General features: G+C 42.7%; 2 protein-coding genes and 1 non-coding gene across 5 annotated transcripts in view; 1 reads left to right on the forward strand and 2 right to left on the reverse strand.

The window, feature by feature from the left end:
• gpr137c (G protein-coupled receptor 137c) overlaps positions 1-1,309 on the reverse strand; it is a 65,001-nt gene extending 63,692 nt beyond the window's left edge. For both annotated transcript variants that reach the window (XM_070879210.1, XM_070879209.1), the window contains exon 1: positions 825-1,309. In XM_070879210.1, the coding sequence (XP_070735311.1) occupies positions 825-1,211 (387 nt within the window). In that variant the 5' untranslated portion in view covers positions 1,212-1,309. The remainder of the gene's footprint in view (positions 1-824) is intronic.
• Positions 1,310-1,598: 289 nt separating this feature from the next.
• txndc16 (thioredoxin domain containing 16) overlaps positions 1,599-18,807 on the forward strand; it is a 215,085-nt gene continuing 197,876 nt past the window's right edge. Inside the window, exons 1-4 of one of the 2 annotated variants that reach the window (XM_070879211.1) lie at positions 1,599-1,709; positions 4,572-4,812; positions 7,138-7,220; positions 9,788-9,861. In XM_070879211.1, coding sequence (XP_070735312.1) covers positions 4,656-4,812; positions 7,138-7,220; positions 9,788-9,861 — 314 coding nt within the window. In that variant the 5' untranslated portion in view covers positions 1,599-1,709; positions 4,572-4,655. The remainder of the gene's footprint in view (positions 1,710-4,571; positions 4,813-7,137; positions 7,221-9,787; positions 9,862-18,807) is intronic. The other variant, XM_070879212.1, reaches the window with a different exon arrangement.
• trnav-uac (transfer RNA valine (anticodon UAC)) lies at positions 3,036-3,108 on the reverse strand. Its single transcript has one exon. It is a non-coding gene; the product is annotated as a tRNA-Val (tRNA).

Consider the following 18,807-nt stretch of genomic DNA (forward strand, 5'->3'; position numbering starts at 1 on the left):
GGCAACACCAGAAAGACTGGCGTAGACACAGCATTTCGGTAATACGGGTTGTTTCACCAAATCCTTACAAAAAAGTTTAACTGCCTGCCTACACCTGCAAATTGTCCGTCAGGAACTCAATCGCCTTAGTCACGAAACGGCACGATTTATTCAAAAGCAACATTTATTTCCATTACATTCTTGGATTAAGCAAGGCCAGAACAAAAATGAATTAGACTAGTGTCAGTTTACTGACAATTTCATTCACTTAAGAATATTGAATGAGATTTCCAGCAGGCATTACACCAGAAGATGATATGTTGCGAGTTAACAGACTAGAGGATTTCAGGATAGGGATATTTTTTCTTTATCTACACCAACAGCCGAGCGCTGCACTGTAACGCGGCGAGCAGTGAACACACTTAACGCCATAATTGGTATTTATCTAAAGCCGGAACGACACGGTTCCAAATACCACTTGTTTTTAAACTACTGATTGCTTAGGAATATTACCGGGACAAGCCAAGCCTTTCAAACATATATCATCTCTCTCTTTAAAAAAAAATCAAGGTATCCACTATTTTAGTGATAAACCACAGCACTCTCGGAAATTGATACAATAGAAATCTGTATGTTACAATCTGACTTGCATCTCAGAACAAGGCGGCTGTAATTTGGATATGCAATAAAAAGAACAAAGACAGCTTCGTACATCAACACTTTGCCTAGTGTTTCAGCGGTCTCTAAAAAAAAAGAGCAATGCCCATTATCCATTAAAACAAAGCGAAATCAGCATTAAAATTAATTTATTCTGTTTGTACTTTTTTTCCTCTCTAAAAACATACCTGTGCAAAATAAAGGTTTAGCAGACACAGCGTGAAGAACTGCAAACACACAGGAAAGCAATACAGCAGCCAGTAAGGCAAAGGCTCCAGCTGATTGGCCTGGATACAATTTTTAAAGTAAAATGAAAAGAGCGTAGTCCTCAGGCCTGCCCAGAGCAGACAGAGAAACAAAAATACGGTCTGGTAGCTGAACCGCTTGTGCCTGTAGTGCAAAACCAGCCAGAGCTGCAGGTAAACGAAGAGGAAAAGCAGAGTGTACAGAGCGGTGTAAACCACGGTCAAGCCGAGCTCCACTGAGGGGGGAACTGCAGCCCGGATCGGCTTGTCCGGAGCCGCCGTCATTGACGAGAGCAGGACCGCACTTGCCGCCGAGCTCTGCAGAGACATGTTTACGGGTACGCTGAACCGGGCAGTGCTTGTTACCGCAGTGAGTGCAAGCCTTCGCTCTCCATCCGTCCGCTGCCGCTATCTTTGCTTGCCTCATCTCCAGCATAAAAACAACCTCCAGCCTGCCGCCGCGCCCCGCCCCTTGCACCACATGCGCCCTCCCATTGGTGGAACGCCGTCTGCCCTCCCTGTCAATCACTGGGATAACAAACGGGATCAGCTCGAGGGCGGTCGTAAGAGTGGCGCATGCGTCTTCGGAGCTCACGGCTTGTTACCGGAAGCGGCTGTACATAATTTGATTGACACCAGTGTTACCCAATAGCCAATTGCGTTGTCAACAATGACCGTAGAAGTGCCAATCAGAGAAAGGCAAAGGCGGGGATTCGGCTGTCGAATTGTGTCGAACCTTTTCAGCAGCACGTTCCGCTGTGAGGTCTGACAATGGGCCAGGTAGGAGATTGTACACACAATTGTGTGTCTTCCTGCTAGGTTTCGATGGTAATTTTTTTTTCTGAATTAAGTGACAATGTTTTGCATGGTGTTGAAAAGTAAAACAGAATTTTGTGCAATAGTTGATGTTTAATTCAGTTGTTAGTTAAATTTGAAGGAACGTTTCCCTTCACTCATAGAAAGCTCGATCTTTATATCTGCTTTTGTATCTTTATATCTTATCCATGCAGAAAGTTGTATCTCTAATTTACTTGCAAAAGTCACTAAACCTTATACTGGGGAGAGGGAATCACTACATGAGCTGAACATCTGAAATAAAATCGATCAGGAGATTGAGATGATTTTTAGTGTTTCAAACTATGAAGGGATTGGAGAGAATCGAACGTCTTTGTTTAGGTCCAGTGGGACTGCTCTCACTTGGTTCCACACTTACCCATTCAGTTGTAGTCAGAGATTTCCAGAAATGGCTTCTATTCCTGCACCTGCTCTGTTGCCTCCAGACCAACAATCTATTCTTGGCCCCCCTCCTGCTCATCTACATGGTGCCCCCTTGACAATATGATTTGCAGAGGTAGAGTCAGCTTCCACATGTATGCTCACAACATCTGGCTCTGCCTCTCCACCACCTCTCTGGACCCTTCCAGTGTCTCTGTGTTGTCAGACTACTTGTCCAACATCCAGTGTTGGATGAGCTGCAGTGTTGTCCAGTTAAACATTGGGAAGACTGACGACTTTGACATTGTCTTCATTCCCCTCCACAAACTCCATATCCTTGACACTAATCCCACCCTCTCTCTGGCTACAATCTTGGGATGAACCAGATTGTTCAAAACCTCCGCATCCAATTTGAAACTGAACTGAGCTTCCAACCCCATATCCTCTCCATCACGAAGACTGTCTACGTACACCTCCATTATATCAATCACCTCTGCTCTACTTCAGCCCATATGCTGATAAAACTCTCATCCATGCATCTGTCACCTCCAGACATGATTATTGCAATGCTCTATTGAAATACCTCTCATTTGCCACTCTCTGTGAATTTCAGCTCATCCGAAACTCTGCTGCCCATATCCTATTTCACACCAACTCACACTCGCCCATCATCCTGTGCTTGCTGGTAACCCAAAGCCTCAAATGTAACATGTGAATCTCTTCATGGGCTTGTCCCTCCCTATCTACATAACCTGTTTCAGTCCTACAACTCCCTCAACCCCGAATTCTCTCTTCCTCTGAGTCTAGCCTTTTGTGAATCCCACCACTTTGGCCCACTTTGGCCAGGCTTCAAACTTGAAATTCCCTTCCTAAACACTTGTCCTCTCCACTTCCTGGAGGGACCTGGGGGTCCTTGTGCATGAAACTCTTTTTGGGTAATGTTTCTACCCAGGATCGAACCAGGGACCTTTTGCATGTAAAGCAAACGTGATAACCACTACACTACAGAAACCTCCCAAAAAGTTAGTTTGCAGGTGCAGCAGGTAAGCAGGAAGGCGAATGGAATGTTGGCCTTCATTGCGAGAGGGATGGAGTACAAAAGCAGGGAGGTCCTGCTGCAACTGTATAGGGTATTGGTGAGGCCGCACCTGGAGTACTGCGTGCAGTTTTGGTCACCTTACTTAAGGAAGGATATACTGGCTTTGGAGGGGGTACTGAGACGATTCACTAGGCTGATTCCGGAGATGAGGGGGTTACCTTATGATGATAGATTGAGTTGACTGGGTCTTTACTCGTTGGAGTTCAGAAGGATGAGGGGTGATCTTATAGAAACATTTAAAATAATGAAAGGGATAGACAAGATAGAGGCAGAGAGGTTGTTTCCACTGGTCGGGGAGATTAGAATTGGGGGTACAGCCTCAAAATACGGGGGAGCCAATTTAAAACCGAGTTAAGAAGGAATTTCTTCTCCCAGAGGGTTGAGAATCTGTGGAATTCTCTGCCCAAGGAAGCAGTTGAGGCTAGCTCATTGAATGTATTCAAGTCACGGATAGATAGATTTTTAACCAATAAGGGAATTAAGGGTTACGGGGAGCGGACGGGTAAGTGGAGCTGAGTCCACGGCCAGATCAGTCATGATCTTGTTGAATGGCAGAGCAGGCTCGAGGGGCTAGATGGCCTACTCCTGTTCCTAATTCTTATGTTCTTATGTTCCCTTTCCTCTTTTAATGTCCTCCTTTAAACCCACTTCTGACGGACCATCAGATATATTCATTTTTGTTTTAATTTCTTGTCTCTAGAGAAAACTATCTGCCAGTTTTTCAAATCTTTACAAAAACTGAATGCTGGACAGATTGTTGAAATTGCCACAATGAAGGGTAAAAATTGAAACCTTTAAATTCACGTTCTCTTATCCTACTGGCCTGATTTAACTCAAATATACTACTGTCGGCTCACATTATTTATGCCTTTTGATAGTAAGATCCTCTGTTAACTTCTTTAGACCAGAGAGCATAAGTTTCTCCAATTTGTAAAAGTGTTTCTTCATGTAGAAATTGTAATAAAGGTGACTGTTTTCATTGACTTCATTACTAGGAAAATGCAGTTTATTATAAAAAATATTGAGATTTTCTCATTTTTATCTAAAGGTGATACAAAGTCAGTTTAATTGTGGAGGGAGTTTTAAAATGGAATGTAAATATTCAGAATAGAAAATTATTGTAAAGTAAGTGTTTGTCTTCCACTTGTTAGGTGATTGAGATGGTTCTTGATGTGCCATGTTTTCTAAGATGACTATTTTTCTGTGTAAATTTTGTGCCCCTGATGCACTGGGGCTATTTTAACATACATTATCGTATACAATGTGTTGCATTAGACTTAAAAGTATGGGGCTGCCAACATCGTAAGCTGTGGGCAGTTGAACATGGTTTGTGGATTATGTCTCACTTATATTACTGTTAATTTCTCTTTTTACAGATTGAAATAAATAACATTGCAGTTGTGGATTTCATTCAAATTATTTAAGCAATTCTGGGATCAGTACTGACTTTATCTGCTAAAATGGCCCAATGGCATTCCTACATTTGCTTAATTTTATTATGTGCTGGTTATTTCAATGTCGTTGATGGTAAGAAGACATTACTCAGCTTAAATCAACAACAATTCATCAGTATTCTACAGTCAGGAAAAACTTCTTTAATATACTTCAAAAGAGCAAGTAAGTACAGTATTAGCTAGATTGGGTTAAATATTTGAAACAGAATGCTGCAGTAAAAGTAAAACTTTGCATAATCTGTATCCATCCTATATAGTTAGTACATTTGATTGGATGTTCTATTTGCATGTTTTGGGCAAACCATAATCAACTGGGTAACACTATCCTTTCACCTCGGCTCTAAGTTTGATCCAAGTTAGATCTCTGCTGATTGTGGCTGAGATTATATAGTATCATACTGCTCATGATTCTGAAGTAATTGCTACTAAATTGATAGTCTCTCACAGAGGCCATAAGGGTAGCTGCTGTAGGAATTAGAAATGGCACACTGTCACTGATATGGTATGGGTATTTCCTAAGTTTGGGGTTAAGGATCATTGATGAGGCAATGTAGTGGGAGGTTTACTCTCTATCTAACTTGCACTGTACCTGATATGCGACTGCTTGATGCTAAAACATAAGCATAATAAATAGAAAAACGTTCTATAGCCTAGGACTGACATCCCTAACCTTGAAGAGCATAATCAAAGTCATTCCTCCAAAAATAATTCAATCAATTTTAATTAATGTTAATTGTTTTTTAAATTGAATTTTAAGTCCTGGAAAAAATGTACTTACTCTTTTCTGCTCCTTGACTGGACAGTAATATCCACTTGAAAAGAATCAATGTAAGTTATTAATTTGAGTTTTCTTTTAGAATTATTCAGCTAATTTTAATGTTCATTTCTGTTTTACTTCAACAATTAATTCAGCACTGACTTAATCTCGTTGATATTGGTTGCCCTGATAAACTACATTCATTATGTAACAGATTATGTGGAGAATAAGTTTTTATCATTTCCCCATCCCTGTCCCAACCTTCAGTCTTGGCTCAGTTTAGCACTCTTGCCCTTGAGTCATAAAGTTGTGGGATCACGAGTACATAACCTGGCATTTCAATATAGTACGGAGAGATGGCTGCATTGTCAGAGGTGCAGTATTTTGGATGAGATGTTAAACTGAGGCCCCGTGTACCCATTTAGACAACATTTAAGATCCCATGTCACTTATCGAAGAACAGGAGAATTCTCCAATGTCGAGACTTGACTATTCCAACGCACTCCTGGCTGGCTTCCTATCTTCCACCCTCCATAAACTTAAACTCATCCAAAATTCTGCTGCCCGCATCTTAACTCATGCCATGTCCCATTCACCGAACACACCTGTGCTCGCAGACCTACATTGGCCCCCGATTAAGTACCGCTTTGATTTTAAAATTCTCATCATTGTTTTCAAATCCCTCCATGGCCTTTAACCTCCCTATCTCTGTAATCTCCTCCAGCCCCACAGCCCCACAAGATGTCTATGCACCTCCAATTGTGGCCTCTTGTGCATCCCTGGTTTTAATCACTTCACCATGGGCGGCTGCCTAGGTCCTAAGCTCTGGGATTCCCTCCCTAAACCTCTCCGCCTCTCTACCTCTCTTTCCTCTTTTAAGACGCTCCTTAAAACCTACCTATTTGACCAAGCTGTTCTAATATATCCTTATGTGCCTCATTGTCAAATTTTGTTTGCTAACGCTACTGTAAAGCACCTTAGGACATTTCACTACATTAAAGGTGCAGTACGTTGTTGTTGTTGTCTTGGCCAATATTTGTCCCTCAACCAACACCACCAAAAGAGATTATCTATTTGTTTTGTTCATCTTTTGCTGTTTGTGGAACTTTTCTGTGGCATATATTAGCTGCCATGTTTGCCTACAAAATAAAAATGATTGTACCTAAAAGATACTTAGTTTTGGGATATTCTGAGGACAGGAAAGTTTGTTCTTTCATTCTCTCTCTCACTTATTAAAAACCGTATCAACTATCCCAAGCAAATTGAAATTAAATAAGGACAAGTAAAGCTATCTTAAGTGGGAAACAAAATATTAATCTTTGTTCATCTTTGGCCTATCATATGCTATAGAAGAATTATAAAAATATATATTCGGTTACAGATGAACATACGAACAATGACGGACAGGTCAAGACCCTCTGGTCGATCGAACCTGTCCCACAGAATTGCCGTACGTTGTGCATCATAATATATACACTCCACCTCATTCGAAACCATGTGATCTCCTGGGAGAGGCAAAAAACAAAACAGATTAAAAACCCAGGCCAATTTGGGGAAGGAAAATCTGGGAAATTCCTCTTCGTCCCAAGTACGCGATCAAAATTTGTCCAGGAGATCACTCTGGCCCTGAATACACTGCAGTACTTATCTTCTGTAAGAGGTGATCTCTGGCCCAGCCAGGAACAGGTCCAGCTTGAAACATTAAAAGCATTATTTGATTCTATGTTTCAGCCAACCCATCAATCAGACTTTTCCTTCAGCAGCTAGAAAAATCATCAGAATCACTCGAGGAGTATGGCATCACAGCGGCTCAGGTGAATTAAAATACCTTCTCTGGAACATTTTTTTCTTTTAAATTGTCATTTGCCATTAAAAGTTAGTTGTTATATATGCAAAAATGGGGTTGGGGGTGTGGAAAGAGAAAGCAAACTAGCACAAAATATAAAAACATATTTAGAGTTTCAACAGATACATAAAAAGGAAAAGAATGGCTAAAGTAAATGTTGGTCCCTTAGAGGATGAAACTAGGGAATTAATAATGGGGAACCGGAAAATGGCAGAGACTTTGAACAAATATTTTGTATCGGTCTTCACAGTAGAAGACACTAAAATCATCCAAATAGTGGATATCTAGGGGCTATAGGGAGGGAGGAACTATCCCTGAAGGAGTAGTCCTCGGTAAAATAATGGGACTAAAGGCGGGCAAGTCTTCTGGACCTGATGGCTTGCATCTTAGGGTCTTAAAGGAAGTCAATGCAGAAATAGTGTTTACATTGGTTGTAATCTACCAAAATTCCCTGAATTCTAGGGTGGTCCCAGCGGATTGGAAAACCGCAAATGTAACGCCCCTATTTAAAAAAGGAGGCAGACAGAAAACAGGAAACTATAGACTAGTTAGCCTAACATCTATCGTTGAGAAAATATTGGAGTGCATTATTAAGGAAGCAGTAGCAGGACATTTGGAAAAACATGATTCAGTCAAGCAGAGTCAACATGGTTTTATGAAGGGGAAATCATGTTTGACAAATTTGCTGACATTATTTGAGGATGTAATGAGCAGGGTGTATTTGGATTTCCAGAAGGCATTCAATAAGGTGCCACATAAAAGGTTACTGTACAAGATAAAAGTTCACGAGGTTAGGGGTAATATATTAGCATGGATAGAGGATTGGTTACCTAACAGAAAACAGAGTTGGGAGAAATGGATCATTTTCCCGTTGGCAAACAGTAACTAGTGGGGTGTCGCAGGGATCGGTGCTAGGGCCTCAACTATTTACAATCTATATTAATGACTTGGATGAAGAGACCGAGAGTAATGTAGCCAAATTTGCTGATGATACAAAGATGGGTGGGAGAGAAAATTGTGAGGAGGACACACAAAATCTGCAAAGGGATATAGACAGGCTAAGTGAGTGGGCTAAAATTTGGCAGATGGATTATAATGTGGGAAAATGTGAGGTTATCCACTTTGGCAGAAAAAATAGAAAAGCAAATTATTATTTAAATGGAGAAAAATTGCAAAGTGCTGCAGTACAGAGGGACCTGGGTGGTTGGGGGGATGCTTGTACATGAAACACAAAATGTTAGTATGCAGGTACAGCAAGTAATCAGGAAGGCAAATGGAATGTTGGTCTTTATTGCAAGGGGGATGGTGTATAAAAGCAAAGAAGTCCTGCTACAACTGTTTAGAATATTGGTGAGGCCACACCTGGTGTACTGTGTACAATTTTGGTCTCCGTATTTAAGGAAGAATATACTTGCATTGGAGGCTGTTCAGAGAAGGTTCACTAGGTTGATTCCGGAGATGAGCAGGTTGAATTATGAAGATAAGTTGAGTAGGTTGGGCCTACACTCATTGGAGTTCAGAAGAATGAGAGGTGATCTTATCGAAACATTTAAGATAATGAGGGGGCTCGACAAGGTGGATGCAGAGAGGATATTTCCACTCATAGGGGAAACTAAAACTAAGGGGCATAGTCTCAGAATAAGGGGCCGCCTATTTAAAACTGAGATGAGGACGAATTTCTTCTCTGACGGTTGTAAATCTGTGGAATTCTTTGTCCCAGAGAGCTGTGGAGGCTGGGTCATTGAATATATTTAAGGTGAAGATAGACAGATTTTTGAGCGATAAGGGAATAAAGGGGTATGGGGAATGGGCGGGGAAGTGGAGTTGAGTCCATGATCAGATCAGCCATGATCTTATTAAATGGCAGAGCAGGCTCGAGGGGCCAAATGGCCTACTCCTGCTCCTATTTCTTATGTTCTTATGTAAGTAGAAATGCAACTTTCTTGGTATCACATTGCAGCCCTAATGGCTGTTCCGTGGGTGGTAGGCTACTGGTTCACTCATGTTGCACTATACACTCTTGAATTATCAGCTCGAGCATCATGACACGTGATGGCACTGAATGCAGGATTCCCGCTGAGAAGGAAAAATAGTGGGAGTGTTGGCTGATTTCCTTTTATGCAGATCTTGTAGTGCTTTTGCTGGGGTTTAGGTGTATTGACTTATCAATAAGCAGGAGAAGGGAAAGTTTAAAAAAATCAAAAGAGGCATTCTTGGCTTCAGGAAAAGCAACTTTCCTAATAAAAACCCAACACATGGACTGCAGCGGTCCAAGAAGAAGACCTCTACCACCTTCGCAAGCACAACTAGAGATGGGCACTAAATGCTGGCATTGCCAGCAATGCCCATGGCCTGAAGAATTATGTTTTAAAAAGCTAGCTTTAGCACAGTCTTACTCTACAAAGGAGAGGAGGAGAAAATTGGTGGAGCTCTTTTGGCGAGAAAATAATGTGTTTTTTTAAAATCAGATTTGTTTCCATTTTTATGTAATATTAGCATTACATTATCCTATTAAAACACTGCAATTTTTTGTAGGTTAACTGTGCCACAGAAAATGTGCCAAAATATTGTGAAAATGAAGATGTCCTGAAGAAAGCATATCTTTTCCGGTAAATTAACATATATTTGTAATTCTGACATGAAATGTGAAAGCAATTATTTTCTACATCAAGAACCAGAAAGTTTTTATTTCCATTATTTGCTTTGTAATATGACTCCAACTAATATTCTTTTTCCCTTGGCAGTTTATAAATGATAGTTTTGGGTTGACTTATGAAGAAAGGTTGAGCAGGTTGGGCCTATACTCATTGGAGTTTAGAAGAATGAGAGGTGATCTTATTGAAACATATAAGATACTGAGGGAGCTCGACAAGGTAGATGCAGAGAGGATGTTTCCACTCATGGGGGAATCTAGAACTAGTTTAAGAATAAGGGGTCGCCCGTTTAGAACTGAGATCAGGAGGAGTATCTGTGGAATTCTCTGCCCCAGAGAGCTGTGGAGGCTGGGTCATTGGATATATTTAAGGTGGAGATACACAGATTTTTGAACGATAAGGAAGTGAAGGGTTATGGGGAGCGGGCATGGAAGTGAGGCTGAGCCCAGGATCAGATCAGCCATGATCTTATTAAATGGCGGAGCAGGCTCGAGGGGCCAATGGCCTACTCTTGTTCTTATGATCGGCCCTCCCATTGGTGGTGTTGGATTTGATGGTGCATTTACACTGCACCTCAGCTGCACGTTGGCACCTATGCTTTTTTGTTTTACTTGTCCAAATATATATGACAAACTGACCAGATGCAGGGTCTGAGCTGTCTTTCTTTTTTGAATAACTTACCCGACGAGCTTTAATTTTTAAAAATTGTACAATCATTAATTTTAATATGTCAATTGTATTCAACCACCTCTGCAGTTTCTGTACTACTGGCTATATAATAAGAATAACTAACAAGATAGTGCATTATTAGTGGTTTGTTTCTAACTGTTTGCTGACTGTTATGCTTTCTTGGAATATTGCCACATTTACTGTTCACTTTATAAGTAGGTTATCCAAAACAAGGGGGATCCTGGTAAGTTTGGAAACGCCCGAGGAATCTTGCTGATATTGGTGGTTCTTAAGGTGGTTGTTTGGGTTGTTACAGCTCGTACCTGTATATTGAATGCTTTGAATGTGATCACAAGATAAATAGCGAGGAATGCTAATAGCTCCTTCATCAAGGAAAAAAAATGGGTAGTCCCCCTATCAAAGCATCCAATTGTTTCTTCATAGAATCAAAGAAATAGAATCATAGAAATTTACAGAACAGCAAGAGGCCATTCAGCCCATCCTGTCTACACTGGTCGAAAGAGCTATCCAGCCTAATCCCACTTTCCAACTCTTGGTCCGTAGCCTTGCAGTTTATGGCACTTCAGGGGCATATCCAAGTACTTTTTAAATGTGATGAAGATTTCTGCCTCAACCACCCTTTCAGGCAGTGAGTTCCAAAACACCACTGCCCTCTGAGTGAAAAAAGTTCTCTTTGACTCCCCTCGAATCCTTCTACCAATTACTTTAAATCTATCCTGGTTATTGACCTCTCTGCTAAGGGAAATAGGTCCTTCCTATCGACTCTATCTAGGCCCCTCATAATTTTATAAATCTCAATCAAGTCTCCCCTCCACCTCCTCCGTTCCAAAGAAAACAACCTTAGCTTACCCAATCTTTCCTCGTGGCTAAAATTCTCCATTCCTGGCAACATCCTTGTAAATCCCCTTTGTACCCTCTCTAGTGGTAATCAGGAAGGCAAATGGAATGTTGGCCTTCATTGCGAAAGGGATGGAGTACAAAAGCAGGGAGGTGTTGCTGCAACTGTATAAGGTATTGGTAAGGCCGCACCTGGAGTACTGCGTGCAGTTTTGGTCACCTTACTTAAGGAAGGATATACTAGCTTTGGAAGGGGTACAGAGACGATTCACTAGGCTGATTCGAGAAATGAGGGGGTTACCTTATGATGATAGATTGAGTAGACTGGGTCTTGACTCCTTGGAGTTCAGAAGGATGAGGGGTGATCTTATAGAAACATTTAAAATCATGAAAGGGATAGACAAGATAGAGGCAGAGAGGTTGTTTCCATTGATGGGGGAGACTAGAACTAGGGGGCACAGCCTCAAAATACGGAGGAGCCAATTTAAAACTGAGTTGAGAAAGAATTTCTTCTCCCAGAGGGTTGTGAATCTGTGGAATTCTCTGCCCAAGGAAGCAGTTGAGGCTGGCTCATTGAATGTTTTCAAGTCAAAGATAGATAGATTTTTAACCAATAAGGGAATTAAGGGTTACGGGGAGAGGGCGGGTAAGTGGAGCTGAGTCCACGACCAGATCAGCCATGATCTTATTGAATGGCGGAGCAGGCTCGAGAGGCTAGATGGCCTACTCCTGTTCCTAATTCTTATGTTCTTATGTTCTTATAGTGCAATCACATATTTTCTGTAATGTCGTGACCAGAACTGTACACAGTACTCTAGCTGTGGCCTAGCAAGTGTTTTATACAGTTCCAGCATAACCTCCCTGCTCTTGTATTCTATGCCTCAGCTAATAAAAGAAACTATCCCATATGCCTTGTTAACTACCTTATTTACCTGCCCTGCTACCTTCAGGGATCTGTGGACATGCACTCCAAGGGCCCTCTGTTCCTCTACATTTCTTAACTTATTCCAGAATTTTTGCTTCTGCTCCATTACCCAGAAGTCCATTTTATGTGATGATCACACTTGTGTGAAGAACTTCCTGACATCAAGCCTAAATTTGCTTTTTTACTAATCTCTTGTCTTCCTCACAGTGCAGTTTGAACTCATTTGTTGATCTACTTTTTCTATCTTATGCAGGCTTAGATCTGGTACAGTGTAATGAGACAGGATTAATAAGTGATCTCCTTGTAAAGGTTCCTCTCGGAATGAGTGACCATAACATAGTTGAATTGCAAATTCAGTTGGAGGGTGACAAAGTTTGATCTCAAACCAGTGTCCTAAGCTTAAACAAAGGAGACTATGAAGGTATGAGGGCAGAGTTGGCTAAAGTGGACTGGGAAAATAGATTAAAATATGGGACGGTTGATGAGCAGTGGCAGACATTTAAGGAGATATTTCATAACTCGCAAAAAAATATATTCCAATGAGAAGGAAAGACTAAGAGAAGGGATAACCATCCGTGGCTAACTAAGGAAATAAGAGATGGTTTCAAATTGAAAACAAGGGCATACAATGTTGCCAAGACTAGGCCAGAGGATTGGGAAAGTTTTAAAAGCCAGCAAAGACTGACTAAAAAAATGATAGAGAGGGAAGATAGATTATGAAAGTAAACTAGCACGAAATATAAAAACAGATAGTAAGAGTTTCTACAGGTACATAAAAAGGAAAAGAGTGGCTAATGTAAATGTTGTCCTCCTAAGGATGAGACTGGGGAATTAATAATGGAGAACAGGCAAATGGCAGAGGTGTTGAACAAATATTTAGTATTGGTCTTCACGGTAGAAGGCACTAAACATCCCAACAGTGGATAATCAAAGGGCTATAGGAAGAGAGAAACGTAACACAATTACTATCACTAATGAAGTAGTACTCGGTAAAATAATGGGACAAAAGGCGGATAAGTCCCCTGGACCTGATGGCTTACATCCTAGGGTCTTAAAAGAAGTGGATGCATTGGTTGTAATCTACCAAAATTCCCTGGATTCTGGCGTGGTCCCAGCGGATTGGAAAACCGCAAATGTAATGCCCCTATTTAAAAAAGGAAGCAGACAAAAAACAGGAAACTAGACCAGTTAGCCTAAAATCTGTCATTGGGAAAATGCTGGAGACCATTATTAAGGAAGCAGTAGCGGGACATTTGGAAAAGCATAATTCAATCAAGCAGAGTCAGCATGGTTTTATGAAAGGGAAATCAGGTTTGACAAATTTGCTGGAGTTCTTTGAGGATGTAACGAGCAGGGTGGATAAGGAGGAACCGATGAATGTGGTGTATTTGGATTTCCAGAAGACATTTGACAAGGTGTCACATAAAAGGTTACTGTGCAAGATAAAAGTTCACAAGCTTGGGGATAATATATTTGTATGGATAGAGGATTGGCTAACTAACAGAAAACAGAGAGTTGGGATAAATGGGTCAAACAGTAACTAGTGGGGTGCCGCAGGGATCGGTTCTCGTGCCTCAACTATTTACAATCTAAATGAATGACTTGGATGAAGGGACCGAGTGTAATGTAGCCAAGTTTGCTGATGATACAAAGATGGGTGGGAAAGCAAATTGTGAGGAGGACACAAAAAATCTGTAAAGGGATATAAACAGGCTAAGTGAGTGGGCAGAAATTTGGCAGATGGATTATAATGTGGGAAAATGTGAGGTTATCCACTTTGGCAGAAAAAATAGAAAAACAAATTATAATTTAAATGGAGAAAAATTGCAAAGTGCTGCAGTACAGAGGGACCTGGGGGTCCTTGTGCATGAAACACAAAAAGTTAGTATGCAGGTACAGCAAGTGATCAGGAAGGCAAATGGAATGTTGGCCTTTATTGCAAGGGGGATAAAGTATAAAAGCAGAGAAGTCCTGCTACAACTGTACAGGGTATTGGTGAGGCCACACCTGGAGTACTGTGTACAGTTTTGGTCTCCGTATTTAAGGAAGGATATACTTGTATTGGAGACTGTTCAGAGAAGGTTCACTCGGTTGATTCCAGAGATGAGGGGTTGACTTATGAAGGAAGATAGGTTGAGTAGGTTGGTCCTATACTCATCGGAGTTGAGAAGAATGAGAGGTGATCTTATTGAAACATATGATAATGAGAGGGCTCGACAAGGTGGATGCAGAGAGGATATTTCCACTCATAGGGGAAACTAAAACTAGGGGACATAGGGCTCAATTTTGCCCAAGCCCGTTTTCTGGCGTATTGCCAGAGTTATGCCGGGTTTTTAGGTCCATAAATGCACCAGAAGTAATTGCACTGACTTTCCTCGATCTTTAAACTGCAATCCGGAACTGCGCAGCGTGTCCAGTTGCCTCGGGGGGCGGGGGGGGGGAGGGGGTGGGGTGGAGCCTGCTGTCTGCGTCGAAAAACGCAGCCGGGCCTTCTGCGCATATGTGGGAAAAAATACTTATGTTTTTGACGTTGCTGCAGTGGATGCATGTGCGCAGTACAGCTCTAAGTTGGCAATCGGCCATTTTTAAAGAGCAAGTTGTGTGTGTGTGAGAAGGAGTGCTGTGTGAAAGCATTGGAAAAATCGCAGCTGGAGCTGTATAAGATGCAACGCGGACCAAGGACCAAGAATTTCTTGCTGGAAGAAGTGGAGATACTAGTTACTGTGATTGAGAATAGATGGCAGGAGCTGGATACCAGCAGAGGTCACATAAAAGTTCCACCAAAAGAAATGAAGAAACGCTGGAACCAAATTGCAGAAGATTACTGCGCAGTAATGAACACCACGTGATCTGGAAGCCAGTGTAAAAAGAAATGGCAGAATCTTGGTCAAGTAGTTAGTGTAAGTAATATATTCATTTATTCAATGCAATTGTAAATGTGACCAGCTGTTTATGTCCCATCCAGCAGAAAGACACCCTCTCTAAAAAGTTGTATTTTCATCTTTGCAGAAGAAAGTGGCACATAATAAAAGGGAAAGAACTCGAACAGGAGGAGGCCCGGCAAATCTGCACCCACTGACACCCTTGGAAGAGAGGGTCGCTGATGGGTCCTGCCTATAGAAAAACAATCAGTACTGCACAAGCTGGGCCCACACTGAAGGGCGAGGGTAAGTCCTGCAAATTCCTCGTGGCCCTTCAAATCAACCTGCTGCCTGGTCTGCGATGTGTGAGCGTACACATGCCACCCATCCTGCCCCCTCCTCTGCTGCTAACCATTTGACTTCTGTTATATTTTGCAGAACTTGAGGCCAATCCTGAAAATGGAGAAGAAGATTCAGAAGCGGACAAGCCTGTTGAGGAGAACATCTTCCAATCCATCCATGGGGGCGAGGGGGAGGGGATGGAGCTGGATGAAGCTCCCACTGTTATATTGATTTTGGAGGAGGTGCTGCTCATGGAGTTGACAGCCCCTTCCGTGACTAGTGGTTTGAGTGTTGGTGGGACTTTCTATGGTTTCACACCTTCTGAGGTTGCGGGTCCCAGTAATGGGAGGCAGCAAGGCACACCCAGGGCCCCACCATCCCAGGCTACGGGTTCCATTGTTGGGGTGCAGCAAGGCACACTCAGGGCCCCATCGTCCCAGGCTACGGGTTCCATTGTTGGGGTGCAGCGACGCACACCCAGGGCCCCACTGTCCCAGGCTGCGAGTTCCAGTGTTGGGTTGCGAGCTACATCCCTGGAGAGGAGGGGAAGGAGAGCTCGATTACGCTCTCCCGAGATGCAGGATGTAGCAGATGTGGTTCAGATGATGTCATTGAGTGTGGAGAGCAATGACCTTACCCGATCCCTCCTGGACACCATCAGTGGGGTGAGTGATGAGGTAGCGGGACTGTCGGGAGAAGTAACAACACTCGCCGGGACCATCAGTGAGAGAATAATGTCCATGAGGGAGGGAATGTCAGAGGTAGTGCAAACCATGGCATTGGCCATGAGGGAGGGATAGTCAGAGGTAGTGCAAACCATGACACTGGCAATGAGTGAGGAAATGTCAGAGGTAGTACTGGCAATTAAGGAGGGATTGTTGCAGTCCGATGAGACACTGTCAGGGCGCATGAGGGACGGCATGTGTGAGTTAGCTGCTGCAATAAGGGAACACGCCCAGACCCCGCGTCCATTGACAAATCAACTGCCACTCCCACTGCAATCCCATCACCAGCCCCTGAAGAGCGCAAAGCCGGGCCCTCCAACTTGCTGTCTGACGCTGATGCCCCCCACCATCAAGAGGTGCGCAGTACCCGAGATGTTAGAAGGAATAAGCTTGGTACCAAGCCCAAAAACACTGCGCCACCGCCTGCGGGCAGGGGTGGGAGAGAATCCAAGACCGAGCGCAGCAGGTGGTCTTAGACAAAGGAGGATGAGAGATGGGTGCAGCCTCTCTTTGCTGCTGTTGTTGTTATTATTGTTACTGTTCTCAAATTAAAAGTTTTTTGTAAGTTATGTAAATTTACAAGTTTATGTGCTCTTAAAGTTTTTAAGTGATCTTAAAGAGTGATATTAAAGTAAAGTTTGATACAAGAATAATTTCATTCAAGTTAAGTACAGTGAATAAAATATATTTTACATTAAAACCGAACCATGATCCATTAACAAAACACAACATTACGGAAGTGACCTCTCTCTCCCTCCCCGGGCACCAATCCTTCTCATCGGCTGTCTTCCCCTCCCCTCCCCCGCCGACCCTGGCCCCGCGTGCCCTCCTGGTCCACTCCGTTCCCCTCCGCTAGCCCAGGCTGAAGATCTTGTCGGTCCATCCACTCTCTCCCCCGCCGACCCTGGCCTCGAGTGCCCTCCCGGTCCGCTCTGCTCCCCGCCTGTAGCCCAGGCCGAAGGGCTTGCTGGTCCATTCCGAGTGCCCTTCTGGTCCGCTCTGCTCCCTGCTCCTAGCCCAGGCCAAATGGCCTCCTACAATTTACTTACCTGCGCTGATTTCTTTAACTCTCTGCAAGAGTTTTCTGGAGACGCCACATACGTTGACCTAAGCAGAAATGGAATAACTATCAGCTGGCCAAAGTTCCCTAAATGGCCAGAATTGGCGTAGGTGGCTGGTTACGCCCCCTTTGGATGAAAAAAAAACTTACCTAAAAAAATCGTAACTAAATGAGTTATGCTGGTGCAAATTGATTGGGGAAATTGTGGATTTTTATGTTAGGCCAGAAAAAGCAGCCTGCTCCAAAAAACAGCACAAATCACCAGGGAAAATTGAGCCCTATTGTCTCAGAATAAGGGGCCACCCTTTTAAAACTGAGATGAGGAGGAATTTTTTCTCTCAGAAGGTTGTAAATCTATGGAATTCTCTGCCCCAGAGAGCTGTGGAGGCTGGGTCATTGAATATAAAGGCAGAGATAGACAGATTTTTGAGCGATAAGGGAATAAAGGGTTATGGGAGCGGGCAGTGAATTGACGCTGAGTCCATGATCAGATCAGCAATGATCTTATTAAATGGCGGAGCAGGCTCGAGGGGCCAGGTGACCTACTCCTGCTCCTATATCTTATTGTCTTATGTTCTTATGTGACTGCATAAGGTCATCCCTCATTTGCCAACTTTCAAAGCTCTGAAGCCCAATTTCTAGTGTGTTTCCTCATCTCATACTTAAGTTTCTGACATCTGGGGATCAGCCTTGTGGCTTTGAATTGCCTTCAAGATTTGAATATCTCCCTTTGAATTGGTGACCAGATCTAGACATAGTACTCACTAATATAAAAACAGATAATGCTGGCAATGCTGAGCAGGTCAGGCAGCATCTGTGGAGAGAGAAACAAAGTTAACGTTTCAGGTCGATGATATTTCATCAGACCTGGAAAAAGTTAGAGATGTAACAAGTTTTAAACAAAGGAGGGACAGGAGGAAAGCACAAAAGGGAAGGTCTGTGATAGAGTGGAAGGCAGGAGAGATTAACAGCTGCGATCTGAAAAAAATGGGGGCGGTGGTTAGGATCTAAAATTATTGAACTCCGTGTTGAGTAGGAACGCTGTAAAGTGCCTAATCGAAAGATGGAGTCCTGTTTCTCAAGGTTCCATTGACCTTTATTAGAACAGTACCTCATCTGTGTAACGTTAGATGGAAGACTCACCTCAGAGTTTGCCTTTCTTGAAACAGGACCATTTTTAACGCTGGGCGGATTTTTTTTCTTTTTTGGGGGGCAATTTTTTGCTAGCGATCATTTTGGGAATCTTAGCGGTATTTTGGGTGGCAATCGGGTGCTGGCGGATTGTTTGGAAATTCTAGCCCATTGTGAATTTACAATGAATTCTGTTAGCTGCCTTCTGAAAAGAATTATTTTGCCTTCACGTGGGGAATGTGAGACAAATCTTTCTAGACATACTGTGGGTTTTGGGGAAGGCAACCAGCCAGTTCCCTGAGTGTTGTCGATTGTGCTTGAAAGTTACTT

This window comes from Pristiophorus japonicus, chromosome 4 (genome assembly GCF_044704955.1).
Source record: "Pristiophorus japonicus isolate sPriJap1 chromosome 4, sPriJap1.hap1, whole genome shotgun sequence".
NCBI lineage: Eukaryota > Metazoa > Chordata > Chondrichthyes > Pristiophoridae > Pristiophorus > Pristiophorus japonicus.